This window comes from Chaetodon auriga, chromosome 11 (assembly GCF_051107435.1).
Source record: "Chaetodon auriga isolate fChaAug3 chromosome 11, fChaAug3.hap1, whole genome shotgun sequence".
NCBI classification, from domain to species: Eukaryota; Metazoa; Chordata; class Actinopteri; order Chaetodontiformes; family Chaetodontidae; genus Chaetodon; species Chaetodon auriga.
The window spans coordinates 708,969-732,890 of NC_135084.1; the positions used below are offsets into that span (position 1 = coordinate 708,969).

Consider the following 23,922-nt stretch of genomic DNA (forward strand, 5'->3'; position numbering starts at 1 on the left):
CTCGTCCGATGTCACCGTTACTGGAAAAGTCAATAGAATCCTGAGCGTAATCTCACAGTTAGGGAAAGTTCCTTCAATACCTTTGAAGTAACAAAGTGTTTTAAGTGCTATAGTTGTTCCCTTTGGGATTCTCTCTCGAAGTATCCTCAACTCCGCGAAGAGGTCCGGTGCATTTATATCCTGAGATTCGGACTTTCTCAGAGCATCACTCAGTCTTGTGCACTGTCTTTGCAGGTCAGTCTCCTCCATTTCACGCAGCTTAGTGTCAGATCAAAAAGAAATCCAAACACGTTGCCAAACTCCTGCATTTGTTTAAAAGGGGTATGGAGAGCAGTGAGGGCCTGGTCCACTATCACATAGGCCTAATGACATAGCGACAATGAAAAACCCGCTTAATTTGTTGGATTTGTTTTTTTTATTTATTTGTTTGTTTTTAATGTGACCTTGAGGCGCGAGGCTCCGGTTGCACAGTTCGCACAGTCCATGCGACGGGTCTGTGTGCACATCTTAAATATCCTGTTCATACAAGTTTGTATAATAAACTGTATCATATGTTTTTGCTCCGATCTGTTGTGTTCCCTTGCTCGTATCCAATTCTAATACTTCTATTCCATCAGAAGTTGATATTTTGTGCGTGTATTTCATCTGTTGGGCTGTTTCCCTATCAGATGGCACGTTAGCGTGTGTTTGAAACGTCACTTCCGCCTCCTCCTTAACAGAGCAAGATGGCGGCCGTCGTAGAGAGAGTTGATGGATGTGTTGGGTCGTTGGACTCAGACGCGGTGTCGCAGAGACAGTCAACCCCTCCACCGGACCAGAACAACCCTCTTTTAGGACTGCCCATTGTGGCCATTGAGACTATTCTCAACTTTCTGTCTTATGATGAAATCAGTCTGCTGCGCTCGGTAAGGAGAAAAAATACAAGCCAACTAGAAAGGGAAGAAAACTAATGCTAACCAAATGCATTGCTTATCTGGATGGATACTAGCTTTGTTAAATCTTCGTAGAAACAGTTATAGATAGAATTTAAAGTCGGTGTTAAATATCTGTGCAGGCGTGTAATCGCAGCCATGGCCCGCAGTGCTTATTGTGCTGTTATCAAATTAGCAGGACAGCCTAGCTAAGCGGTGACTGAATAACGTTACACGGGACTACAAACACAAAAGATGAATGCGGAGGGTAGGAAGGATGAACTGAACTGTCTTATATTTGACTCTGGGTGTGTTTTAATCCCTTATAGATATTCCTGCCCTTTAGATATTGCCTGTCCTTTGTGGATGTGTAATTTGGTGAAATCACTTTGCACAATGTGTTTTGCCGTGCAGCTCATCCAACATAATTCTGCCAGTGGCACCTGCATAGTTTAGAGACAAGACAACATGTAAGGTCACGTGGACTTTGTTGTAGCAGTTGTGTTTCTTATAGTATTGTGTAGTGCAAACTTGTCAGCCCCACAGCAGATTAAGAACAAATGTCCCCCCCCGTGCCAAAGACACGTAACAGGTCCCCCTCTAAACTGCCGTTAAAGTCACTTCAGACAGAGATTTTTGCTTTCGGCCCCCAGGCCTGTAACCGGTCACCACTGACGTCACACCATAGCGTGTAATAGACTCACTGGCCAGCGTCTGGCTGTGAAAAGAAAACCTTCTCATTCCGTGGTCAAGTAAGCAACAATAGATATAGAACATCTGTTTAGACTCTCAAAATATTCCTTGCTAAGAAACATTTCAGGACATTGTTGCATTTTGGTTTAGTTTGAAAAAGATGTTGTAGATTAAAATAACTGCGACGTATGTTAAGTACGATGGATAAGTTTATTTACATATGTAAGGTAAAATAATTTTGTTTCACACAGAACTCAAACAGTGCCCTCCTCCTCCTACCTCCACAGACTTTGTCACTAGGTATACTACATTTGTCCTTTACTCCACCGTTATCTTCCCCTGCTGGTACAGCATCTTGAGACATGCATTTACTTTTCATGCTTAGGCGAAGGAAAATGTGACAGTATCTTCTAGTCGATCAGTGGGTCTGTCACACATTTTGGCATGTTACTGGGCTTAACCAGTAGGCCTGTGGTTTTCAAGTGACACTTTTGCATTGATTTTTGAATCACAGAAATAATTATTGAGAATAAGAAAATTTAAAAGCCTTACAGTGTGCAAGACGTGTGCATAATGCTCAGAGTGCCTCCTCTTTTATCCCCCCTAAAATATTTCCCCTGGTGTACACCAAATTAGACTTAAGTAAGTATTTCTCAACTTATATCTGTTTGATTCAAACAAGCATGGCTAGTGAATGGGTGAAGGAATGCACATGCACCTTGTGAAATGGTGACTGTACACTGTAGGGAGTAGTTTTGTAGGTGGAGGTTAGAAGAGAATATGCGTTACATTAATGCTCAGCTTGGATTTCTTTCTGAAAAAAACTGACCATGTTTCTGTCTTGTGTATATATATTTATATTGTTATATTTTTTACTTTGTAATAGTATTTATTAGTAGATGTGTCATGCACCAACTTCACCAAAGCAAATTCTTAGTACGTGTAACATCGTACTTGGCAATAAAGCTTTTTCTGATTCTGATTCGGTATAATGACCATGTCTACAAGACCATGGAAATGTTTGTCAAAATAGTCACCTCCAAGTTTCTATATAAATGCCACTGCTGTAAAGATGAGGATACTAGAGACTAGAGGTGCTGTCCAAACTACTGGAGTAAGAGCCCTATGCAGGCTAATGTCTTCCAGCTGAAGTGGCCTGAAAAATATGATAAACTTAACAAGCTGCGCAGGAGGTTATCTGTTATTGGAAGCAGAAATGTAACACTGTTTTGCTTATGTACATATATACATACTCATAAAATATATGAACTGTTTTTCACCTGTTTTCTTCCTTTTCAGGTGTGTAAGCGTATGGACATGATCTGTCAGCGTGTTCTGAATCAGGGCTTCCTGAAGGTGGAGCGTTACCACAGTCTGTGCCAGAGACAAGTCAAAGCCCAGCTACCTAGGTCAGTATCACACCAACATAAGCTTTGTGGGAAAAAACTGTTTGCTGCTGTTGAGGTTTAGCCACACACTGTTGAATGTAGACATAGATATTGCACATTGATTTCTGAAAGGGCATTTTGAAGAATGGACTCAAGTTGGTGTTTCATCAACTTTGGGTCTTTGGGCCCCCCATGGCCAGTGACGGTATTGCAGGGAACCATTGGACGTTTAAAAAAAAAAAAAAAAACTCATATCATTGAATCATTAAGGAGAATCACAATGTATTAAGTTATTTTTCTTGCCCAACTAAATCTCATGGAAAACATGGTTTTTGACCCTCTTTTTATTGGTTGAGCATGGACATATCCTGCTACACTGTGTTAAAGCCCTGGAAGAAGATTGAGTTTTTCAAAACCAAAGCTATCAGTGAAGTTGTTATAAACAGCTATAAATGATGGCAAACTTCATTTTTAATAAAACTTGTCAGTTGAAAACCAGGGACCTGTCTTCTCTGGTGTGTTTATCATGAATTGTCTCTAGGCGGGAGTCAGAGAGGAGAAATCATTCACTGGCCCGTCACGCTGATATCCTGGCTGCGGTGGAGACGCGCCTCTCTCTGCTTAACATGACCTTCATGAAATATGTTGACTCCAACCTCTGCTGCTTCATCCCTGGAAAGGTTCGCTCAAGGACCTCTGGTCCACAAAACATCAGCATCAAGTCAAACAGACAGAACATTTGAAATGCCTCATGAAAAGGCTTCTTTTCAGTACAACAGTAAATTCACATGAATTACAGTTTATTTTATGTCATGATGTGATGTCTTAGTTACACTTATAGATTGTATCCTAAGTTTTGGCCCCGTGTATAGGACATAATACTTCTGTTCGCATCCTGTAATGAAGAGAGAAGAGTCTATGAAGAAAAGTTAGAACAAAGAACATTAGATTTAACCAACAAATCTTTTGATTGATATTTTGCTGAAACTTCTTGAACAGCAAAAATCAGGTTTCCAAACGTATGGCAAACACACTCAATTCTACACATCTCACTGTAAGGAATTCTATTTTTAAAGGAAGAGGGTGATAGCTGTCAGGACTACTGACGTACTATATCATTTTTTTAAATGCACCGCCCCTGTCTTGTTCTGCATAAAGGCTTGTGTATCAAAGTGACATGAGGGAGCATTGTTTCACAAATGGTATGAAAGACATCTAGGTAAGACAGGCTCAACTGGAGATGTATCTTGTGGTGAGGAAAGAATAACTCTACAATGTTCAGTCAGCATTGAGCCACGTTGATATCAGCACTGCTGATATACATGGTGTGTGATAACTCAGCTAAGCATGTCCCCAATGTTAACATTTAAAATTTTGCTTAAGTTGACTTTAAAGTAGACAAGAACACAGTGTTTTTAGCACAAAGACCCCAGCTTTTCAGCCGCTCATGCATTTCTTACAGAAAGCTAGACTTGTTAGGTCATATCTGTTGTATATTTTGTGGTTGCCTGTCTTATTTGTGATGCCCTGATCATGTGCTGTTGTGTGTTGTCAGGTGATAGATGAGATTTACCGTGTGCTGCGCTACGTAAACTCTACTCGAGCCCCTCAGCGAGCTCATGAGGTTCTGCAGGAGTTGAGGGATATCTCCTCCATGGCTATGGAGTACTTTGATGAGAAAATTGTCCCCATCCTTAAGAAGAAGCTGCCAGGGGCCGACCTGTCTGGCCGCCTCATTGGCTCTGCACCAGGTAATGGACAATTGTTTGTCATGGTTTAAATACAGTGTTTCCTCTAGGATTTTTTCAGCAGCGGGGGCAGGCTCTCCAGGGAGCCGTGGCGGCGTAAACAAATGACACATGACTGCAGATTTTACTTTTACAACCTATTTATTGAATGGCCAGTTGAAAATTGCTTTTTAAAGGCTGAATGTAAAAATAAAAACTAAAAAAAAATAAACAAAACAATAAAATTAAATTAATTGAAAATACACACAGGTTTCTGCCATCTTGTTTACTAACACAGGGCTGCAACGTCAGTATATATATACATTATATACATACAGTATATTATATACAAACAAATACATCATAATATAGCAACGTGGTGCATTACAGAGTAAAAAAAAAAAATTGCGAAGGGTCCAAGTAAACTGTATCACCCATGAGATTGGAGGTCTCCATTCAGAGGGGAGCTCTACCCACTGTATCACTACTTCATTTCATACCTCAGGGACTAAACCGGTCAAAATCAACAATAGAAGTATTGAGATAGAAGTAGTGACAAAAAATAATAAATAAAAATGAAACGATGCATGAAAGAGGAATTTAAAATAACGACAAAATTAATTTATGGGACATTTTCCTGCCCAAAATATTAACCTACGAGAAACTACAAGGTAAGTTAGGACAAACTTTGCCACAAAGGAGATCTGTGCTTAACTGATCTTGTCTGCTTGTCTTGATCAGCGATTGGGCACAGACACTTCAAATTCAGTAACTGAGAGAAAAAAAGGGTGGAGATCATTATCGTACTAGAAAAACGCTGTTTTTTACGTGCGGTGGATGGGGAGCCAATGGAGGTTCTGGAGGACAGGGGTGATGTGGTCGTGTGAACAGCTTTGAGTGAGGAGTCGGGCAGCAGAATATTGAATGTACTGGAGTTTATTATTATTGAGAGCTTTGGAGGTGGAACCGAGGAGAATGCTATCAGTGCTATCATGGTCATGCACCATGGCAAGACGAAGCACAGCAACAAGACACAGGGTAGACAAAAGGTAGACAAAAATTTCAAAGCAGACTAGGGTTTCAAGATGTGCTGTTCAAGCTCTTTTGAAGAAGCACAAAGCAACAGGCATCGTCAGCCAACAAAACTTAGCGCAGCATATGAAAAACACATCAAGCTTACTTCCCTTTGAATTCAGACGATGTCCAGGAGTGCCATCAGCTCAGAACTGGCAGAAACCAGTGGGACCCAGGTACACCCATCGACTTGCTGGAGACGTCTGGCCAGAAGTGGTCTTCATGATAGAGTTGCAGCCAAAAAGCTATACCTCCAACATGGAAACAAGGCCAAGCGACTCAATTACGCACAAAAACGGGAACTGGGATTCAGAAAAATAGCTGCAGGTGCTCTGGACTGATGAGTCAAAATTTGAAATATTTGGCTGTAGCAGAAGGCAGTTTGTTCGTCGAAGGGCTGGAGAGCATTACAATAATGAGTGTCTACGGGCAACAGTGAAGCATGGTGGAGGTTCCTTGCAAGTTTGGGCTGCATGTCTTCAAATGGAGTTTGAGATTTGGTCAGAATTAATGGTGTCTTCAGTGCTGAGAAATATAGGCAGACACTTATCCATAATGCAGTACCATCAGGGAGGCATATGATTGGCCTTAAACTTATTCTGCAGCAGGACAACAACCCCAAACAAACAGCCAATGTCATTAAGAACTATCTTCAGCGTAAAGAAGAACAAGAAATCCTGGAAGTGATGGTATGGCCCCCACAGAGCCCTGATCTCAACATCATCGAGTCTGTCTGCAATTACATGAAGAGACAGAAAGATTTTAGGAAGCCTGTATCCACAGGAGATCTGTGGTTAGTTCTCCAAGATGTTTGGAACAACCTACCAGCCAAGTTCCTCCAAAAACTGTGCCAGTGTACCTTGAAGAATTGATGCTGTTTTAATGGCAAAGGGTGGTCATGCCAAATATTGATTTGATTTAGATTTCTCTTTTGTTCATTCACTGCATTTTGTTCATTGATGAAAATAAACTATTAACACTCACATTTTTTAAACCATTCTCAGTTTACAGCATTTTTTCACGCCTGCTTAAAACTTTTGTGCAGTACTGTACATTAATTTTTATTGTACTTTACGGTAGGGCTGTCGATGAATATTCTAAATCTGAATTTCTATTTGAAATTTTTAATAATAGCAATACATTCCATTGTGAAAATTTGCAAATTTTCGATTGAGGGGGGCACAAAAGCAGCACCGAAAGCACTGCAGGAGTCACAAAACCAGTGTCTGTTGTCATATCATTATTGTTTTTTTTTGTTTGTTTGTTTGTTTTCCTTTTAATAATATAATATTTAAGCCTCTGTTGTCATAATGTCAGGTGAAAATAACTTGTGGCTCCATGCCCTATTTTCCCCTGCTGCTTGTCTGATGTCCGCCCTTTCTCTCGTGCCCAAATCGCGATTCGATAAATTAAGAGTTTATTTCAGCCAATCCAGAGTTAGTGATGATTGTTGGAGCAATGAAAAGATGACCCAAGAAGGTTTTAGTGAGTTTCATTTTGTTTTTGTTGCATTTGAATTCAATTCAATTCAATATTCCTTCATTAGTCCCGCGAGGGGAAATTCCAGTTTAGAGCAGCACCAATAAAGCGGATAGAGTAAAAGCAATAAGTATATACAAAAGAGTGGAATATAAAAAAAAAATAACGTCATATTACGAAATTATAAATAGTATTTACAGACTGTTATGTACAGGTTGGATTGCACAGATAATTCACAGATAGAGTCTGCTCTGACCTTTTTTATAAAGTGCAGTGGTGTTATGAGTCCAGTCCAATTTGTTGTTGATGATGAATACCCAGTTACTTATAAGATGTCACCATCTCAATGTCCTTTCCCTGGATGTTCACTGGTGATGGTGAAGAGTATGGGTGCCGACGGAAGTCCACAACCAGCTCCTTGGTTTTTCCAGCATTAATCTGGAGGTGGTTCTGCTGGCACCAGTCCACAAAATCCTGGATGAGTCTTCTGTATGACCTGTCGTCCCCATCTGTGATGAGGCCGACAATGGCAGAGTCATCAGAGAACTTCTGCAGGTGGTAGGCGGGTGACAGGTGGGAAAAGTAGAGGGTGAAGAGGAACGGTGCCAGCACCGTTCCCTGGGGGGCCCCTGCACTGCAGAGGACAGTCCCTGACACACAGCCCATGTCCTCACATACTGTGGGCGGTTGAAGAGGTAGTCCACTATCCAGCATGTGAGGTGTTGGTCCACCCCCGAAAGCTCCAGCTTGTTTCTCAAGATGGCTGGCCTGATGGTGTTGAAAGCACTGCAGAGGTCCAGGAAAAGGACCCAAACAGAGCTCCCAGGCAACTCCAGGTGAGACAGAGCTCGATGGAGGAGGAAGATGAGAGCATTGTCCACTCCAATGCCAGGCTGGTACGCGAACTGCAGCGGGTCCATGGATGAGCTCACAAGTGGGCAAGGACCAGCCGCTCCAGGCCTTCATGAGGCGGGACGTTAGGGCCACCGGCCTGTAGCAGCTAGGGTCCTTGGGATGTGGGGACTTTGGCACAGGTACCACGCAGGACGTCTTTCAGAGGCGTGGCATCCTTCCCAGTCTCAGGCTCAAGTTGCACAGATCTCCAATGATCCCGCTCAGCTTATCAGTGCAGGATCTGAGGAGCCTGGGACTGAGGCCGTCTGGTCCTGCAGCCTTCCTGGTCTTTATCCTCCTGAGCTGATTCCGCACCTGGAGAGGTGTGAGGGACAAGTTGGAGCAGGGGGGCTGAGTGTCTTGTGTTGTAGATGGGGGGCTGGGAGGAGCAGTGGGGGGTGGATCAAAGGAGGGCTGCTGCAGTGCTGGTGCAACTGGGGGAGGGGCAGATGCTTCCTCAAACCTGCAGAAGTAGGTGTTCAGCTCATCTGCCCACTTTGGATCCTTAGCTGCCTGGGAGTTTGGCTCCTGGTGGCCTGAGATAGTTTTCAGGCCTCTCCAGACTCCCCTGGTGTTGTTCTCCTGCACTTGTTCCTCCATTCTCTTCCTGTATCTGTCCTTCCCCTCCCTGATTTTCCTTCTTAGCTCCCTCTGAACAGTTTTCAGCTCCTCTTTGTTTCCTGACTTGAAGGCCCTCTTTTTCTCCTTTAAAAGAGCCTTAATGTCAGGATTAATCCAGGGTTTGTTGTTAGAGTGATGTCGTACAGTTATGGTGGGTACAGTGTTCTCCACACAGAAGTTTATGTAGTCCATGATGCTGTCTATCAAACTGTCAATGTCCTTCTCATGAGAGTCACAGATTATTTCCCACACTGTTGTATCAAAGCAGTCTTTCAGAGCCTCTTCAGCCTCGTCAGACCACTTCTTCACTGTGTGGGACACAGCTGGTTGCCTGTTAACAAGGGACTTGTATACAAGCAGGAGATGAACCAGGTTGTGATCAGCTCTTCCCAGAGGGGGGAGGGGTGATGATTGGTATGCCTCCTTGGTGTTGGCATGGAATAAGTCCAGTGTTTTATTGCCTCTGGTGGCACATGTGACATACTGGATGAATTTGGGCAGAGTGGAGGAAAGGAGAGGCATGATTAGAGATCAGTAAGAGGGCCTGTGGTGTCTGAGTCTGCAGCCTGCTGATCATGGTGTTGATGACGTCACAGGCTGCATCGGTGTTAGCAGAGGGAGGAATATACACAACCACCACTATGGCATGTGAGAACTTCCGCAGCAGATAATATGGCCTCAAACTAACAGCCAACAGCTCAATGTCCGGGCAGCAGTGCTGCTCTTTGATAGTGATGTGCCTGGAGTTACACCACCTATCATTCAAAAACACTGCCAGTCCACCTCCTTTCCTCTTAACGCTCCTCTCTGTCTGATCTGCCTGTATGAGTGAGAATCCATCCAGTGCTGCAGTCGCGTCTGTGTGCTGCTTGCCCTGAAAACAATAGCATACTGCACCACCGGAAGTCCTTATAATGCCAGGTCAACGCCGCCAGCTTGTCCATCTTACTGGGGAGAGATCTTACGTTCCCCATGATGACGGACGGGAGAGTCGGTCTTTACGCTCTCCTCCTGTCACAGCGTTTGATCCCAGCGCGGCATCCCCGCATCATCCTCCTTAACTCGTGAATGAAGTGTGTTTGATAATAGAATCACTGTTTCTGTGAATGGAGTCTGGTGGCTTTGGCAAGAGCAATGTAACAGCTGTTAGAGCAGAGAAGGTGATGTGTTTCTGGATCTGGATTATATACACTTTCCTCTTTGCATGGTAGAGTTCCAGCTTGCATTTGTGGATACAGTGACAAACTTTGTTCACAGACAGTGGTTTTTGGAAGTGTTCCTGAGCCCATGCAGCAGTGTCTACTATAGAAATGTGTAGGGCCTAAAGATGACGGCCACCTTTGCCTCTTTGCAGTTTTTTACGATGAAAACTATTCCTAAATTGTTGCACTACTTGCTAGTGCAGTCTGTCACAGAGTGGTGTACCCCTTCCCATCTTTAATTCAGAAAGATTCAGCTTCTCTGGGATGCTCTTTTTATATCCAATCATTTTAGTAAACCTGTTGCCAGTTAACCTAATTAATAGTGATGTTCAGTAAGGTCTTTTCTTTTAGCATTTCACAACCCTTCTGGTCTTTTGTTGCAACTGTCTCAACTTTTTTAAACATGTTGCTTGCATTAAATTCAAAATTTTCAAAAAATGAAAAAACATTTGATACGTTCAATTTTCAATTAAATATGGGCTTTCAATATTTTGCAATTCACCACATTCTGTTTCTATTTACAGTTTACGTTGCATCCCAATTTTTTGGAACCGATGTTGTAATTGTGTAAGACTTCACTCATATCTTGGCTATCCACACAAACAGTCCCGCATGCCCTTCCAACCAAGTGAAGGAAGGCTTACAGACCTGAACCCTGGCAACTTCACCAACGACAAACTCAAGGTTTCTCTCCCATAGCTCAGTATCAAGAAAGTAGTCCAAGACCTAAATGGACATCCAGTCACAGGTTCATCACCATATTATGTAATTTATGAAATACTGCATGAAACAAACACCAAAGACCCTCGGGACATATTAAGAAGAACTGAAATCATTCCTGAGGTGCAGGGGTGGTTGAACAGTGGGGTGGAGCAGGCACAAGTGGCCTAAATCTGATTTTGCTCACATGTGTCTCAGTTTTTTATCAGTTTTTTTCTTGACAGTGTAAACAAGCTTGTGTATTAGATGCAAGAGGCATCACTTGGGTTTATTTTCACTGGACAGCTGACCCTCTCAGAAAACCTTTTGCCTGTGGACAAATACAATAGATGATCTGTGTCATACCTCGTGTTACAAATTGGCTACAATACTTGAAATAAATGTGAAATGAACATGAAAAAAGTTTTATATTGATCCATAAATTGTCATTGATGTTGAATATACAGTTTTGCTGGAAATCAATCACAGTTATCCCGTCCCCGGATTAATGTGGTTTTAATGTGGCTGATTTCCCTATCGTTGATGTTGTTGTCATGGTGATGTTAGCTGCTTTAGAAAGTGTTGTGTGTGTTGTTGCTGAGTTCACAGGCTAATGTTACACCAGAGAATTTGCTATCAATTTCTCTAACTAGTGTAAATGTAGTTGTAAGAATAAATATGTGGTAAAACCCGGAGCGGACTTTTGAATGTACTTTTCGTTGATAAGGAAGACACTGGATTCAACTGAACTGTGGGGAAAACTGGGGCGGACTGTCACTTTGAGAGATTGTACTGAATACTATTGCCACACACATACATGCCTGTATATTGCTCACTGGTTGATTAATACTGTGGAAAAGGCCCTAAAGTCGCCAGTTCATTGTATTGACTATTGTTGATGTGCCTTTAATTACATATTTGTTAGTGTTCAATTCAGTCCTAATTTTATAGGCAAGTCAGCTCAGGGGTCTGTTGTGAGTGACGTCACAGCGGAAAAAGTGAGTGTGTGAGCTACAGTTGTGCAGGACCCTGACCAGTGTGAGTCGTGTGTGCATGAATGACGAGTGAGTACCGCCATCGTATCACCTGTGTTATGTTTTCTGCGTTGATGTGGTTGTGCATAACCGATATTGGCAGACGCAGAGTCCAGAGCTAAATCACTTTAATTACCTGCCGTGTCGCTCATTGTCCATGCCTGCTAGATAGCCACCTAGCTCACCTGTTCCTGCGCTACATACGTCATGTTTATTTACAATCATACTTGTATGTTCATTATCTGTTCCAAGTACAGTTTAGGGGGTGTTGTCGCTGCACTAAAAGGCAGGATAACTAGTTTAAAGTAGTGTTTATCGCCGATGTGTAATGCTAATTGTCACCGGAAGTAGCAGTAGAAAGTGGACTTTCACAATAAGAGCATCATGCCAGTCCGGCTACTGGAAGCAGTATGTGCAAATGACAGTGACTTGATAAGTGAGACAATTCTGTGAAATCTGTGTGCTGAGTGTTTGTTTATTATCTACCTCATTTGATTGTTGTCTGTTCATATTAGACTGGTGCTATGTTATAGGTTGAGTTAATTCATAGATATGTTTATTTATTCTTCACTAAGTTGTATTTGTTATTCTTTCTTGTAGAAAAACCACACACACACACACACACACACACCTGCCCACCCAAGGTTTGTACTCTGTATGTGATGATCCACAAGAAAAGTAAAGAGAAGAAGGAAATACCGCATCCGTCTCTCAGTTCTTTATCTGCACATACTCTGAACAGCCTCAAGTAGTGCTCTGGCTGGCACTCCCTGGGTGAACCTGGCGTTAAAACCCTGAGCCAGGCCCTACCAGACTGAATAGAGTTCTCTCCACTACAAATACACTGTTGAACGTTACGTTAGTGTTCATTCGAAGTCACATACAGGGATTACAAACTGTTTTTTCATGCTAGATGCTATGGCTATACCTTACATTGTTTTTAGCTAGCTCAGTATTGTGGTTTTAAAATGCAAATGATATGTACATCGAAACTTGTGTTAGATCAGATGATCATATTATAAGCTGCAATGGGAGGATTAGATATGGTAATATGAGCATCTGCTATTAATTTGAATAACACACCAACCTGATAATGTGCTTGAATAATGTGTGAATAACACACCTGTGGGTGAATAACACATCTTTGGGTGCATGAATAACACACCCACGGGTGAATAACACACCTATGGGTGCATGAACAAAGTATTGACTGTGATTCTAATGTGCCTGTTATCCATTATCTGAAACAAGGGTTTTCTTTGTTTTCCTTTTTCAGAATTGGCAAAAACACTCTGACTGACATAATCAAACACAGACTGATCCATCCCACTGCACCACAGAGTGACAGAATTTATTTTATTTTATCTTATTTTATTTTAGGAATAAGTATCTACATTTGCTTCTTCTAACTTTTAAGTACATTACCTTTCTTGTTTTTCATTTTTATTCAGGGACTACAATAGTTTCTGTCCTGTGGGCTAACAGATACCAGATGTCACTGATAGCTAGACCAGTAGGGGGTTGGACTTATGTAAATGAGATGCAATGTGCAGCACACTGTGTTACCTGGCTCCCCCCTTAGGTGAGAATCTTTCAGGCTGGATTTCTCACTAAACTAGTTCGAGTGGCTACATTCAAATAGCCACATCTTCTTTAAATATTTTCAGATTTCCATGTGTTAGACATCGTTGGAAAGCTTAGAAACTTAGAATCTGCAAATAACTCAAAATGCCCCCTGGGAGACTTGTTGCTGGTTTTCTCATGGCTGGTCACATATGTACTAACTATCTCAGCCTTAGTTTTGCCTTGAGTATTATTTTGTTATCAGCAATTGTTCCAGACCTCTGACTTTGAATAAAAATCAATAGCAGACCTTTGAGTAATAAGTTTGAGAACCCATTTGAACCCAACCCAATTGTAGTAGCAGCAGCATACACATTTGGGCCAGACAGTAATATGTAATAAGGTATCCCTGGGTATTTGAAAATGGCAGTGGTGTCCATTTCATTACTGTCATGCAAAATTCTGTTGCACAATATGCACATAAGAGTGTATGCCCAGGACCACTGTCTTTGTGGTTGAAGATGCTAAGAAAGTGATGAATGAACTTTTGTAAACAATGTAATCTGTCAAAAAAGCAAGCTAGTCCCCAAAACTGCTGCAGCTTGGCAGCATTTTGGATGGAGACAAACATCCAATGCCACCTGCTTTCCACAGATGTCTAGGGTGGCCCAGAAGAAGTTGTGAGTGTGTGCACAAGTTCACCATCAGAGTGGGTGTTCAGCACTGCAAACAAAGTTGTAAATTTGTTACATAGATGTTGGTAATGTTGCTATTCCATTTCTGATGTTGCTCTGAGAACAAAACTGGAATGTGTGTCACATTTCTGATGATGTGTAAATATAATAATAATAGTAATAGTCTTAATCTGTATAGCACCTTTCATACAGGCAGATGGCCGCCCACCCAGAGCCTAGTTCTGCTTGAGGTTATCTGCCTGTTAAAAGGAACTTTTTCCTTGCTACTGTCGCCAAGTGCTTGCTCATGAGGGAATTGTTGGGTCTCTGTAGATAAATAGCATGGTCTGTACCAGCTCTAAATGGAAAGTGTCCTGAGACAGTGATTTGGCACTATGTACATAAAATGTAGCTCAAAATGCTTCTCATCAAAATAGACAAAAAGTGAACATAAAAACATGGTAATGTAACATAAGATGGAAAATCACAGTTGCAGTGCCTTCTAGTCACCTTGTGGCAGGAATTGATATAGTGTGCTAAAAGTTCTCCAATTTGACTTCTAATCATCTGGTAATATTGTATATACCACAGGAATACTTGGGGAAAAATAGGATACCATCCAACCCTAATACACGTGTGCATAAAAACTAGTGTAAAATCTGGACCTGCAGTTTTGTTCTGGTGTAGTCTGTCCAGCTGGAAACAAACAGACAGGCAGGTGGGGGAGGTAGAGAAGAGCTCAGTGTTCCCGATGTGGGGGGAGGTGTTGATGGGCCTATGTTGATGTCCATGGTGTGGGTCAAGGTAGGGCTGGGCGATAAAACGATAACAATATGTCTCGCGATAGACACGTAATCAATATCAATAAAAAATGTGTTCGATAAAACATTCAATAATTTTTTTCTTCGTCGGAAGAAACCAGAAGTTGCGAAGCAAGGTTGGTTGCATGAACAAAGGCACTCGCTCTCTGGTAACCTAGCAATGTAGGGAGTAATCACTGATAAGTGGGAGTGACACGCTAACAGCCAGTCATGTAACAGTATCAGGTTCGGTTGCGCCATCGCCATGCACTATTTTGTTACCATTTATTAAGCATTTGTTACTTGTTCTTTATTTTTGCACCTTAATGTTGAGATATAATTGAGTGTTTATTGTGATTTTAGACTTATTTATTATTATTTATTATGTGAGTGTTTTCCATGGTTGTGTTGACATTTCCTTTCCTTTCTGTCTTGATAGCTGAGTGTATTATAATTAGAGGAAGGTTAAATTTAAAATTAAAATGTTTAGATTTAATGTATTTATCTCCTGGTCCTTATTTTAAATAGATCATATAAATATCAATAATTATCGATATCAACCGATATAAAACACTTATATTGTGATACAGTTTTCAGCCATATCGCCCAGCCCTAGGTCAAGGAGTGTGGGGAGGAGCAGTGTGAGTCATTGATTCTTATCACTGAGGAGGTGTGAGATGGGAACAGCTATGGGAGCAGGAACTGTGTTGAATCTATCTGTGTCTGGGGGAGGGGTAGGAGAAGGAGGAAGCTGAGGGTCCTTCACTGAACCTATTAAAATTTAACGTTCAACTGGCTGGCTCTGTTTAGGTTTCCCTCAGCCTGATTCCCCTCCACCTTGAATGCTGTGATCAGTTTCATTCGCGACCACACATATCTCTCACATTGTTTTGCTTATTCTACAGCTTTCTGCTGTATGTTGAAGCGTGAATACAACGCTGCTAGAGGTAGGAAATACTCTTTGATTTTTTTTATTTACTTATTTATTTTGCATACAAGTGGGCAACTAATAGAAGCATCACCAACTGAGACATCCCGCTGGCAATGGCACGCTCATTAATCTGCTGACTGTAGCACTCATGGATTACCCCGGGCAATGCTAGCTGGCCCATGGCCCTCATGGAGTAATTATTCTGCCTAGTTTTCACTCTCCGTGTATCTGGTTACTACCGGGAGCCCTTATACGGCCACCCTTGTTAACTGGCTTTGTCCCTGACTTGAAGCAATGTATGAGCACTGAGGTGTATGGAAGTGGGAGGGGGAGAGGGGTTGAGCAGGGCTCTCTCTCTCTCTTTTTTTTTTTTTTTTTTTTTTTTTTTTAAATTTATTGTTTATTTGGAAAAGCAAATGGTACAAAAATTTTCTTCTCCTGGGTACAATACAATGTCCACATCCACTTGTGGATGCGAGAATATTAATTGCTAATCCAGGTTTTTAACAGAATAACAGAACAAGTATAACATGTGGGCAGAGGCGGAGGGCTTACTCCATTTCTTCTCGCATCAGGAAAACACATGTTAAAGTGTGTATGTTTGCATGAACCAAAACAGGAATGTATATCATGACAACGTTTTCATATAACAATCATATTCATTTCACAGAAATTGCAGGTTTTACATAGTTTGTCCATTTTGACCAGATCCTGAAAAAAGATTCCCTTTGACCTTTGAGAAAAAATGACAACTTCTCCAGAATGTAAATATCCTGTACAATTTTGATCCATTGTTCAATTGTAGGTGCTTCAGTCTTTAACCATTTTCTCGTGATAGTCTTTGCTTGAATTCCTTCCATGAGTTGGAGCTTGAGGTCATCAATTGAAATTTGTGGATCTTTTCCCAGCTTTCAGCTGAAATAGTTAGATTTCCTTCTTTTCCCCTCTTATATGGTCTGTGTCACCTTGTGGAGACATCAAAATACCATTATATAGCCTGGAAATAACTTTAGTGCATGAACCTGATTTCAACAAAGACAGAAACACATCCAAGAATCCTGGTTTGGCTGTTTCCCAAGTTTCTCGTAAATTTTGATTAAAATAGGATTTAACCTGCAGATATCTATAGAAGTCACCCTTTTCCAACCCGTTAGACCTCTGAAGTTCCTCAAAACTCTGAAACACCCCCCTCTGGATAAATGTATGATAGGTGGTTAATCCTTTTGGGATCCATCCTTTGAATCTCCCATCAATCTTGTTTGGCTTAAAAGCTGAGTCAAAGGCGCACCACCCGAGTATTTTAATCCAATTACCTAGTTGACAAATTTTAACTATCTTTTTCCAAGAATCTAAAATTGTGTATAACATTGAGTTATGTGGTATCCTCAACTCATCTTGTAAATCTTTATCCATTAACACTGATATGAGAGGTATTCCTTCCACTGATGTACCTTCTATGTCTTTCCATCCAGCTTTGTATGACGAAGAACATAGACAGATTAATGGTCTTAGTTGAGCTGCAAGGTAATAGTCTTGTAGGTTGGGAAGACCCAGCCCACCTTTCTCCCTCTTCAACTGCAGAGTTCTGAACCTTACTCTAGCCCTTTTCCCTTGCCAGATGTATTGCGATATTAATCTGTCCCATTCTACAAATTGCCTTTCTGGAATCTTGATTTGTTAGACAATGAAATAAATACAACAAGCACGGAATATGTTCATCCTAACTGACTCAATTTTGGAGTATACATTCAAAAAAGGGATCATACTTCATCTCTGTATGTCTAATTTTAACTTTGAGGTTAGGGGTCCATAGTTGGCATCAGAAGTCCTGGAAAATTCTTTGGTTAGTATGACACCTAAATATTTTATGGATTCTGCTTCCCAGGTCCATCTGTACAAATTCCTAATTTTGTTTGGTGGGCTATAGTTTAGTATTAAGACCTGAGTCTTATTTATGTTAATCTTGTAACCTGACAGTGAACCATATTCCTCTATCATCTCCATAAATGTGGGTAGGGTTTTAGTTGGGCTTGTTATAGTTAACAGTAAATCATCTGCGAACAAGGACAGCTGCTGTTCACCAGATGCCATCGTAAGTCCTGTTATTTCGGGCCTCTGCCTTAGAGGCTCTATAAAGAGGGCGAAGAGGAGCGGCGAAACACAGCACCCCTGCCTTGTACCTCTTTCCAAAATAATTGAATCTGATAGATCTCTGTTAATTTTTATCTTAGCTGATGGTTTGTTGTACAATGCAGCGATTGCATCAATTAGGGTCTGGTGAAATCCAAATTTATCCATCACTTTATACAGAAAGGACCATCTGACCGAGTCAAACGCCTTTTCTGCGTCCAAACTGAGCACAATGGTCTCTATTTTTTGTTGTACTACATGACTCATAATTTGCAATGTTTTTCTGATGTTGTCCTGAGTCTGTCTCTGTCTAATGAAGCCTGTCTGGTCCTTGTGTATTATTTCTGGTAAAATTTTTTCCAGTGTCTGTGAAATTATTGCAGTAAATAATTTATAATCAATGTTTAACACACTCACTGGGCGGTAGTTACCACAGTTCAACTTGTCCTTCCCCTCCTTAGGAATTACTGAAAGTATTGCATCTCTCCATGAAGGGGGATTATTTTCTTTTCCAGCACACAGTTGAACGCTCTCAATAAAGTAGGGACTATCTGATCTTGCATTTCTTTGTACCACTCGGAGGTAAAACAGTCCGTTCCCGGGGATTTTCCTCCTTTTAACTTTCCAATAGCCAATCTTAGTTCTTCTTCAGTTATCTCTGATATTTACTTTTTATTTTGTTCACTTGTGACTGTAGGCAGAGATAGCTGGGAAAGAAAGGTGTCTATCTGATGTTCATCGTTCAATTTGGGCTGGGAATATAAAGTTTGATAAAAATTTTAAAAGCATTTGTTAATATTTTTCAATCCTGTCTCAACACTATTTGTATTTGTGTTTTGTATTTTGTGAATAGTTCTATCTGCTTGTTGTTTTCGTAGTTTAAATGCTAGGAGCTTCAAAGATTTTCTGCCTGCTTCATAGTATTTCTGTTTTGTGAAGAGAAGTTTCTTTTGAATCTCGAGTGTTTAATTCATCCAATTCTTTTAGTTCCTTGATTTTAGTTTTTGTTGCCTCCTGGAGGGTTTTGTAAGGTTCATTTTGAAGTTTCTTTAATTCCTTCTCCAATTTGTTTTGTTTTTGTTGTCTGATTTTCTTTTCATTGGAAGAGTGGCTATTATTTTCCCCCTGATCACCGACTTTAGAGCGTCCCAAAGTCTTGTCGGCCCCACCTTGTCATTATCGTTTTCTTCCAAGTATCTTTTGATTACATTTTTCATATTATCTTTAACAATTGTACTGTTTAATAAGTTTGTATTTAGCCTCCAGAGAGTGGATCTACTTTTCTTAGTCAGAAGAAGAGAAATATAGATTGGGCTGTGGTCTGAGATGGGGCTCAGACCGATTTCACAGCTTTCTATTCTATGGACATCATTTTTAAACATGAGAAAATAATCTAAGCGTGAGTATACATTGTATGAAAGGGAATAGTGCGTGTAGTCACAACTGGTTGGATTCTTATCCCTCCATACATCCACTAATCCAATTTCCTCTATCATATTTCTGATTCTTTCACTGGTATTTTTTATGTTAGATTTTCCAGTAGATGAATCCAATTTCGGGTTTAATCTAACATTAAAATTCCTGGCACATATCAATATCCCTAGACTTTGTGTTGCTGCCAGTTCAAGTATAAGTTTATAAAAGGACCAGTCGCTACCGGGTGGAGCATAGACATTAAAGAGAGTTAACAGGATGCCATCAATTTCTCCCGTAATTAAAACAAATCTGCCTTCATTGTCTTTATATTCTGCAATATGTTCGTAATGCAGAGCACTTGATATTAAAATCGCCACCCCTCTTCGCCCCCCTAAGCCATGGGAAGAATAGTACACAGATTTATATCCCATCTTATTCAGCTTGGCATGTTCAGAATCATCTAGGTGAGATTCCTGCAACATAGCTATTTGAACCTTTTCTTTCTTTAGTTTAGACAAAACTTTCCATCTTTTTATTGGATTATGTATACCATTTATATTAAATGAAACCACCTTTATTTGTGTCTTCTCCATCTATGTTCTCCTTCATTTCACTAATGACACTGGAGAGCCCCCTCATGCCCACTGGAACTAATAGAATATGAACAGATAAAACAAGAACAAACATGCTTACAACACACTGAATAACAGAACAAGTTCAACTTCCAAGCAGGGGTCTATTAACTAGACCCTGTTGAGCTTCTTGGTGACAGCCCAAAAGGGAAAGTCCTCCCAAGTCTATTGGTGAGGGCCCTTACAAGTGGTAGCAGCACAGTTCAGAGTGAACCCCGACAAACCTTTTTATAACACCATCGTCCTTAACTCAGCCCTCTGTAGATTTGTCTCTGAGAGGTATACCCAAGGAGGAAAAACGATGTATCATTCTGATCTCAAGGAGCTGGTGGTGATGTTCTCCTGAATGCCCGGATCCTCTCTTTGTTGTTTTCTCCTCTTGCAGAGCTGGAGGCGCCTTTCTGTGTTCTCCCTTCCTTCCTACTCCAGGTCAGCCATTCGATCTGCTCCTTCAGGGAGTCTGGTGATCTGATGATTTTTATTTTATAGCCTTTTTTGGCCAGGTCCTCGGTAGCTTCCTCTATGGTGTCATAGGTTCTGGGCCCTTCTTTAAATCTCACTCACAGCCTCGCTGGAAAGAGGGTCTGAAACGAGACCCCGTTCTCTTTGAGGGCCCTCCGAACCTCCGTATACTCTCTGCGCTTTCTAAGGATGGCTGGTGGGTTGTCGTGGTCTAGATTTATTCAATTTTTACGCCAAACAAATCCCTTATGTTGCCAAGCCTTGTGAAGCAATGATTCTTTCATTTTGAAGCTCAAAAACCTCACGACTATTGAGCGTGGTGAAGCGTTCTCCGGCGGCTGCGGTCCCAGCACCCGATGCGCTTGTTCTATCTGCAGGTCTGCCCCGTTACCATCCAACCCGAGCCCCTCTTTCAGTAAAGTCTCCACAAATGTAATTATTGACTCTGAGTCCTTCTCAGACCCCTCTGGAACACCATAGATGACATCCTCTCGCCTGGACCGGCTCTCCAGATCTGTTAGCTTGTCCTCCAGCAGTTCTTTCCTCGGTTTTCTCCAGCTGCTCCTCTACATTGATTCTTGCATTCGCTTTACTAATTTCCTCCTTAATAGTCCTTAATTGTTCTTTGTTTTCCTGACGGAACCCTCTCAGTTCTTCTAGTAACACTTCTAAGCCTGCCATCTCTTCCTCACTTTACCGCTAGCTTATCGCTACATACAGTTAGCTGTAACTTCTTGTCCTTTCTTTTCCAGAATGTTACATTCCAGTAGGGGCTTCGTTAGCCGTCTTACTCCCTCTGTACGCTTTTCGTGGTGTATGGTGATTATATTCCTCAGCTGAATGGGGGTAAATCTGTAATTTCTTCTGCTTTCTCGGGAGCCGCTCTACCGAGCCGCCATCTCCATGGTTCTCCAACCGGAAGTCGAGCAGGGCTCTCTTATGTGATTCTACCCACTGGCCTAACTGTGGACCTCAGAGAGCCGCTCAAAGGCAAGCCCTTTATGCTGGTGGGGGAGCACTGCTCTGAAGCCAGCAAAAACTTCGCCTGTCTCTCTGTCTCAAGAACCCGATCAGGATTTACACTCCTAACCAGAAGAAGAGCAGTTATAAGGTTCTTAACTGGCGCAGAGCACCTGTTCGGCCTGGGGAGGGTTCCCTACACAAGTTCTCTACCGTACTGTATTCGGTGTGTGTGATCTAAGTAAAATCAGCTGTGTTGACTGGTTGTGGATGTGCTGGAGCTTACCTCTTGGAGGCCTCACGGTGTTCCTTTTAAGAAGCTCTTATACAGTTGTTGGGTCTCACTCGCTCAATAAATGATCACAGGTCAGCGCTTTTAAGCTTTTAACAAATTTTTATTAGTCCAATCACAAAGATATTTTGTTTTATAATATTCAAAGATATTGTGTTTTACAATACCAATCTGACTAACTGTTTAAAATAAAAGGCTAGGCAGGCAGGATTGAGATTTATCTTGAACAACAGTTCCTTTGGGACTAAGGCCTAAAATCTCCTGCAGCCTATTATGCAAATAGGGTTTCAAGAGGACCATAAAAAGAGGTACAAGAGAAAAAGGTTACTTTGGCTTGGTTTAGTAGGTTAAATTTGGCTGACATTGGTTGTCCTCAAAATCAACACTGTTGCTGATCCATCCATAACCAGCTTTCACATTGGGAATTGTTCTCACCAGATTTCACACATTGTTGTCTGCATTACCTCAAAGAGGAACCGAGACCTTGAACAGCTGGGAGCAGCTGCTTATTTCCAGTTCTCCACTCAAGTATCGGGAAGCATATATCGCCTCTTTTTGAAGGAGAACACTTTGCTTTGTTTCTGTAAAAGCTCTGCCAAATTAATGAGTAAATGATTGAATGATACAATGAGTAAATGAGTAAAAAATAGATCAGTGTAAGGACCAAAAATGGGATAAATGAGCATAGCTGAATAACAGGATTCAAAATGATGTATCTTTCACTTTGGTCGATGATCATAACTTTGAGTAACTTATAAAAACAAACTGATCGTGTGTGTACGAGAGAGAGTATGTGTTTGTGAATGTAAACGTCAGTATATGTGACATCAAGTTAGATGTGAATGTGTGTGAATATGAATATCAGTACATTGATTCTGCTTACTGTCTGGCAATTTCCTTGCTGGCACATTTCTTATGGAGGAGTCCTTGTTACTTATTTTGTTTTTGATATTTTTTGTCATTGTTTTGTTCAAACGGTGATCAAAGATATACACCACCTTTAGCAGTATAATCCTCATTATTATCATCATCATAACACTGATCATAATCATTGTCCCTTCAGTATTACAGCATTAGGGTCAACATCACCACAGTTATTAATGGGAACCAGTTAGAATCCAGGGGATTAAACAACAATTGCATAAACATCCATTGTGTCAACAATGTTTCCTTGCTATCCCTCAGTTTCACTTTCAGCTCCTTCTGCACACTCCTCAGTAGACCTCTGTCCCATTCCTGAAAGCTCTCTTCTTCCCATTCAGCAGCTCCTTCAGGTCGCTGGTGATCCAGGGCTTGTTCCAATCCAATCCAATCCATCTTTATTTATAAAGCACAGTTTAAATAAACTCAAGGTTTCCAAAGTGCTGTACATTAAAAAAATAAACAATAGAATAAACAATAAAATAGACATTAAAACAGAAAACATAATAAATAAAGGGTAAAAAACCTGTGCACATAAAATAAACAATCTAGGTGGTGTTAAAAGCCAAGGAAAAGAGGTGCATTTTAAGAAGAGATTTAAAAGTGGCCACGGAAGAGGACTGCCTGATGTGCAGCGGCAGTTCATTCCAAAGCTTAGGGGCGGCAGTAGCAAACACTCGATCCCCTCTGAGCTTCCGCCTTGTTTTGGGAACCCTCAGGAGCAGCTGGTCAGCTGACCTGAGGGATCGAGTAGGTGCGTAAGGGTGCAGAAGCTCAGAGAGGTACACTGGGGCAAGGCCATTTTGGGCTTTAAAAGCAAATAAAAGAATTTTAAAATGAATTCTAAAATGGACGGGTAGCCAGTGAAGTGAAGCTAAAATCGGTGTAATGTGCTCAGACTTTCGAGTGCCAGTTAAGAGACGTGCAGCTGCATTCTGCACTAGTTGCAGACGTGCAATGGAGGACCCGCTGACCCCCATGTAAAGTGCATTGCAGTAATCAAGCCGATTGGTTACAAAGGCATGTATTACTGTTTCAAAGTGCTGTCTGTGCAGAAAGGGTTTAATTTTAGCAAGTTGTCTTAGCTGGAAGAAGCTGGTTTTTACCACAGCTTTAATCTGGCTGTCGAACTTTAGTTCCGCGTCCACTTTTACCCCCAGATTATTAACAGTGGGTTTGGCGAACTGCGCCAGGGAACCCAGGTCGACTGGGGAGGTCACAGAAGTGCCACCAAAGACAATCACTTCCGTCTTGTTCTCATTAAAATTTAAAAAGTTTTGAGCCATCCAAGCTTTGACGTCATCCAGACAATTTAGAAGTGGCATAAGTGCAGAAGATTCAGCCTTTTTAAGGGGGACATAAATCTGGCTGTCATCCGCATAACAATGAAATAAAATGCCGTGCTTCCTGAGAATGGAC

At 41.3% G+C, this 23,922-nt stretch overlaps 1 protein-coding gene across 2 annotated transcripts in view; it reads left to right on the forward strand.

The window, feature by feature from the left end:
* The first annotated feature begins 689 nt into the window (after window positions 1-689).
* fbxo28 (F-box protein 28) overlaps window positions 690-23,922 on the forward strand; it is a 38,156-nt gene continuing 14,923 nt past the window's right edge. Inside the window, exons 1-5 of one of the 2 annotated variants that reach the window (XM_076742784.1) lie at window positions 698-905; window positions 2,904-3,013; window positions 3,534-3,672; window positions 4,548-4,743; window positions 15,665-15,706. In XM_076742784.1, the coding sequence (XP_076598899.1) occupies window positions 726-905; window positions 2,904-3,013; window positions 3,534-3,672; window positions 4,548-4,743; window positions 15,665-15,706 (667 nt within the window). In that variant the 5' untranslated portion in view covers window positions 698-725. Of the gene's footprint in view, window positions 906-2,903; window positions 3,014-3,533; window positions 3,673-4,547; window positions 4,744-15,664; window positions 15,707-23,922 lie in introns of both variants that reach the window. The other variant, XM_076742786.1, reaches the window with a different exon arrangement.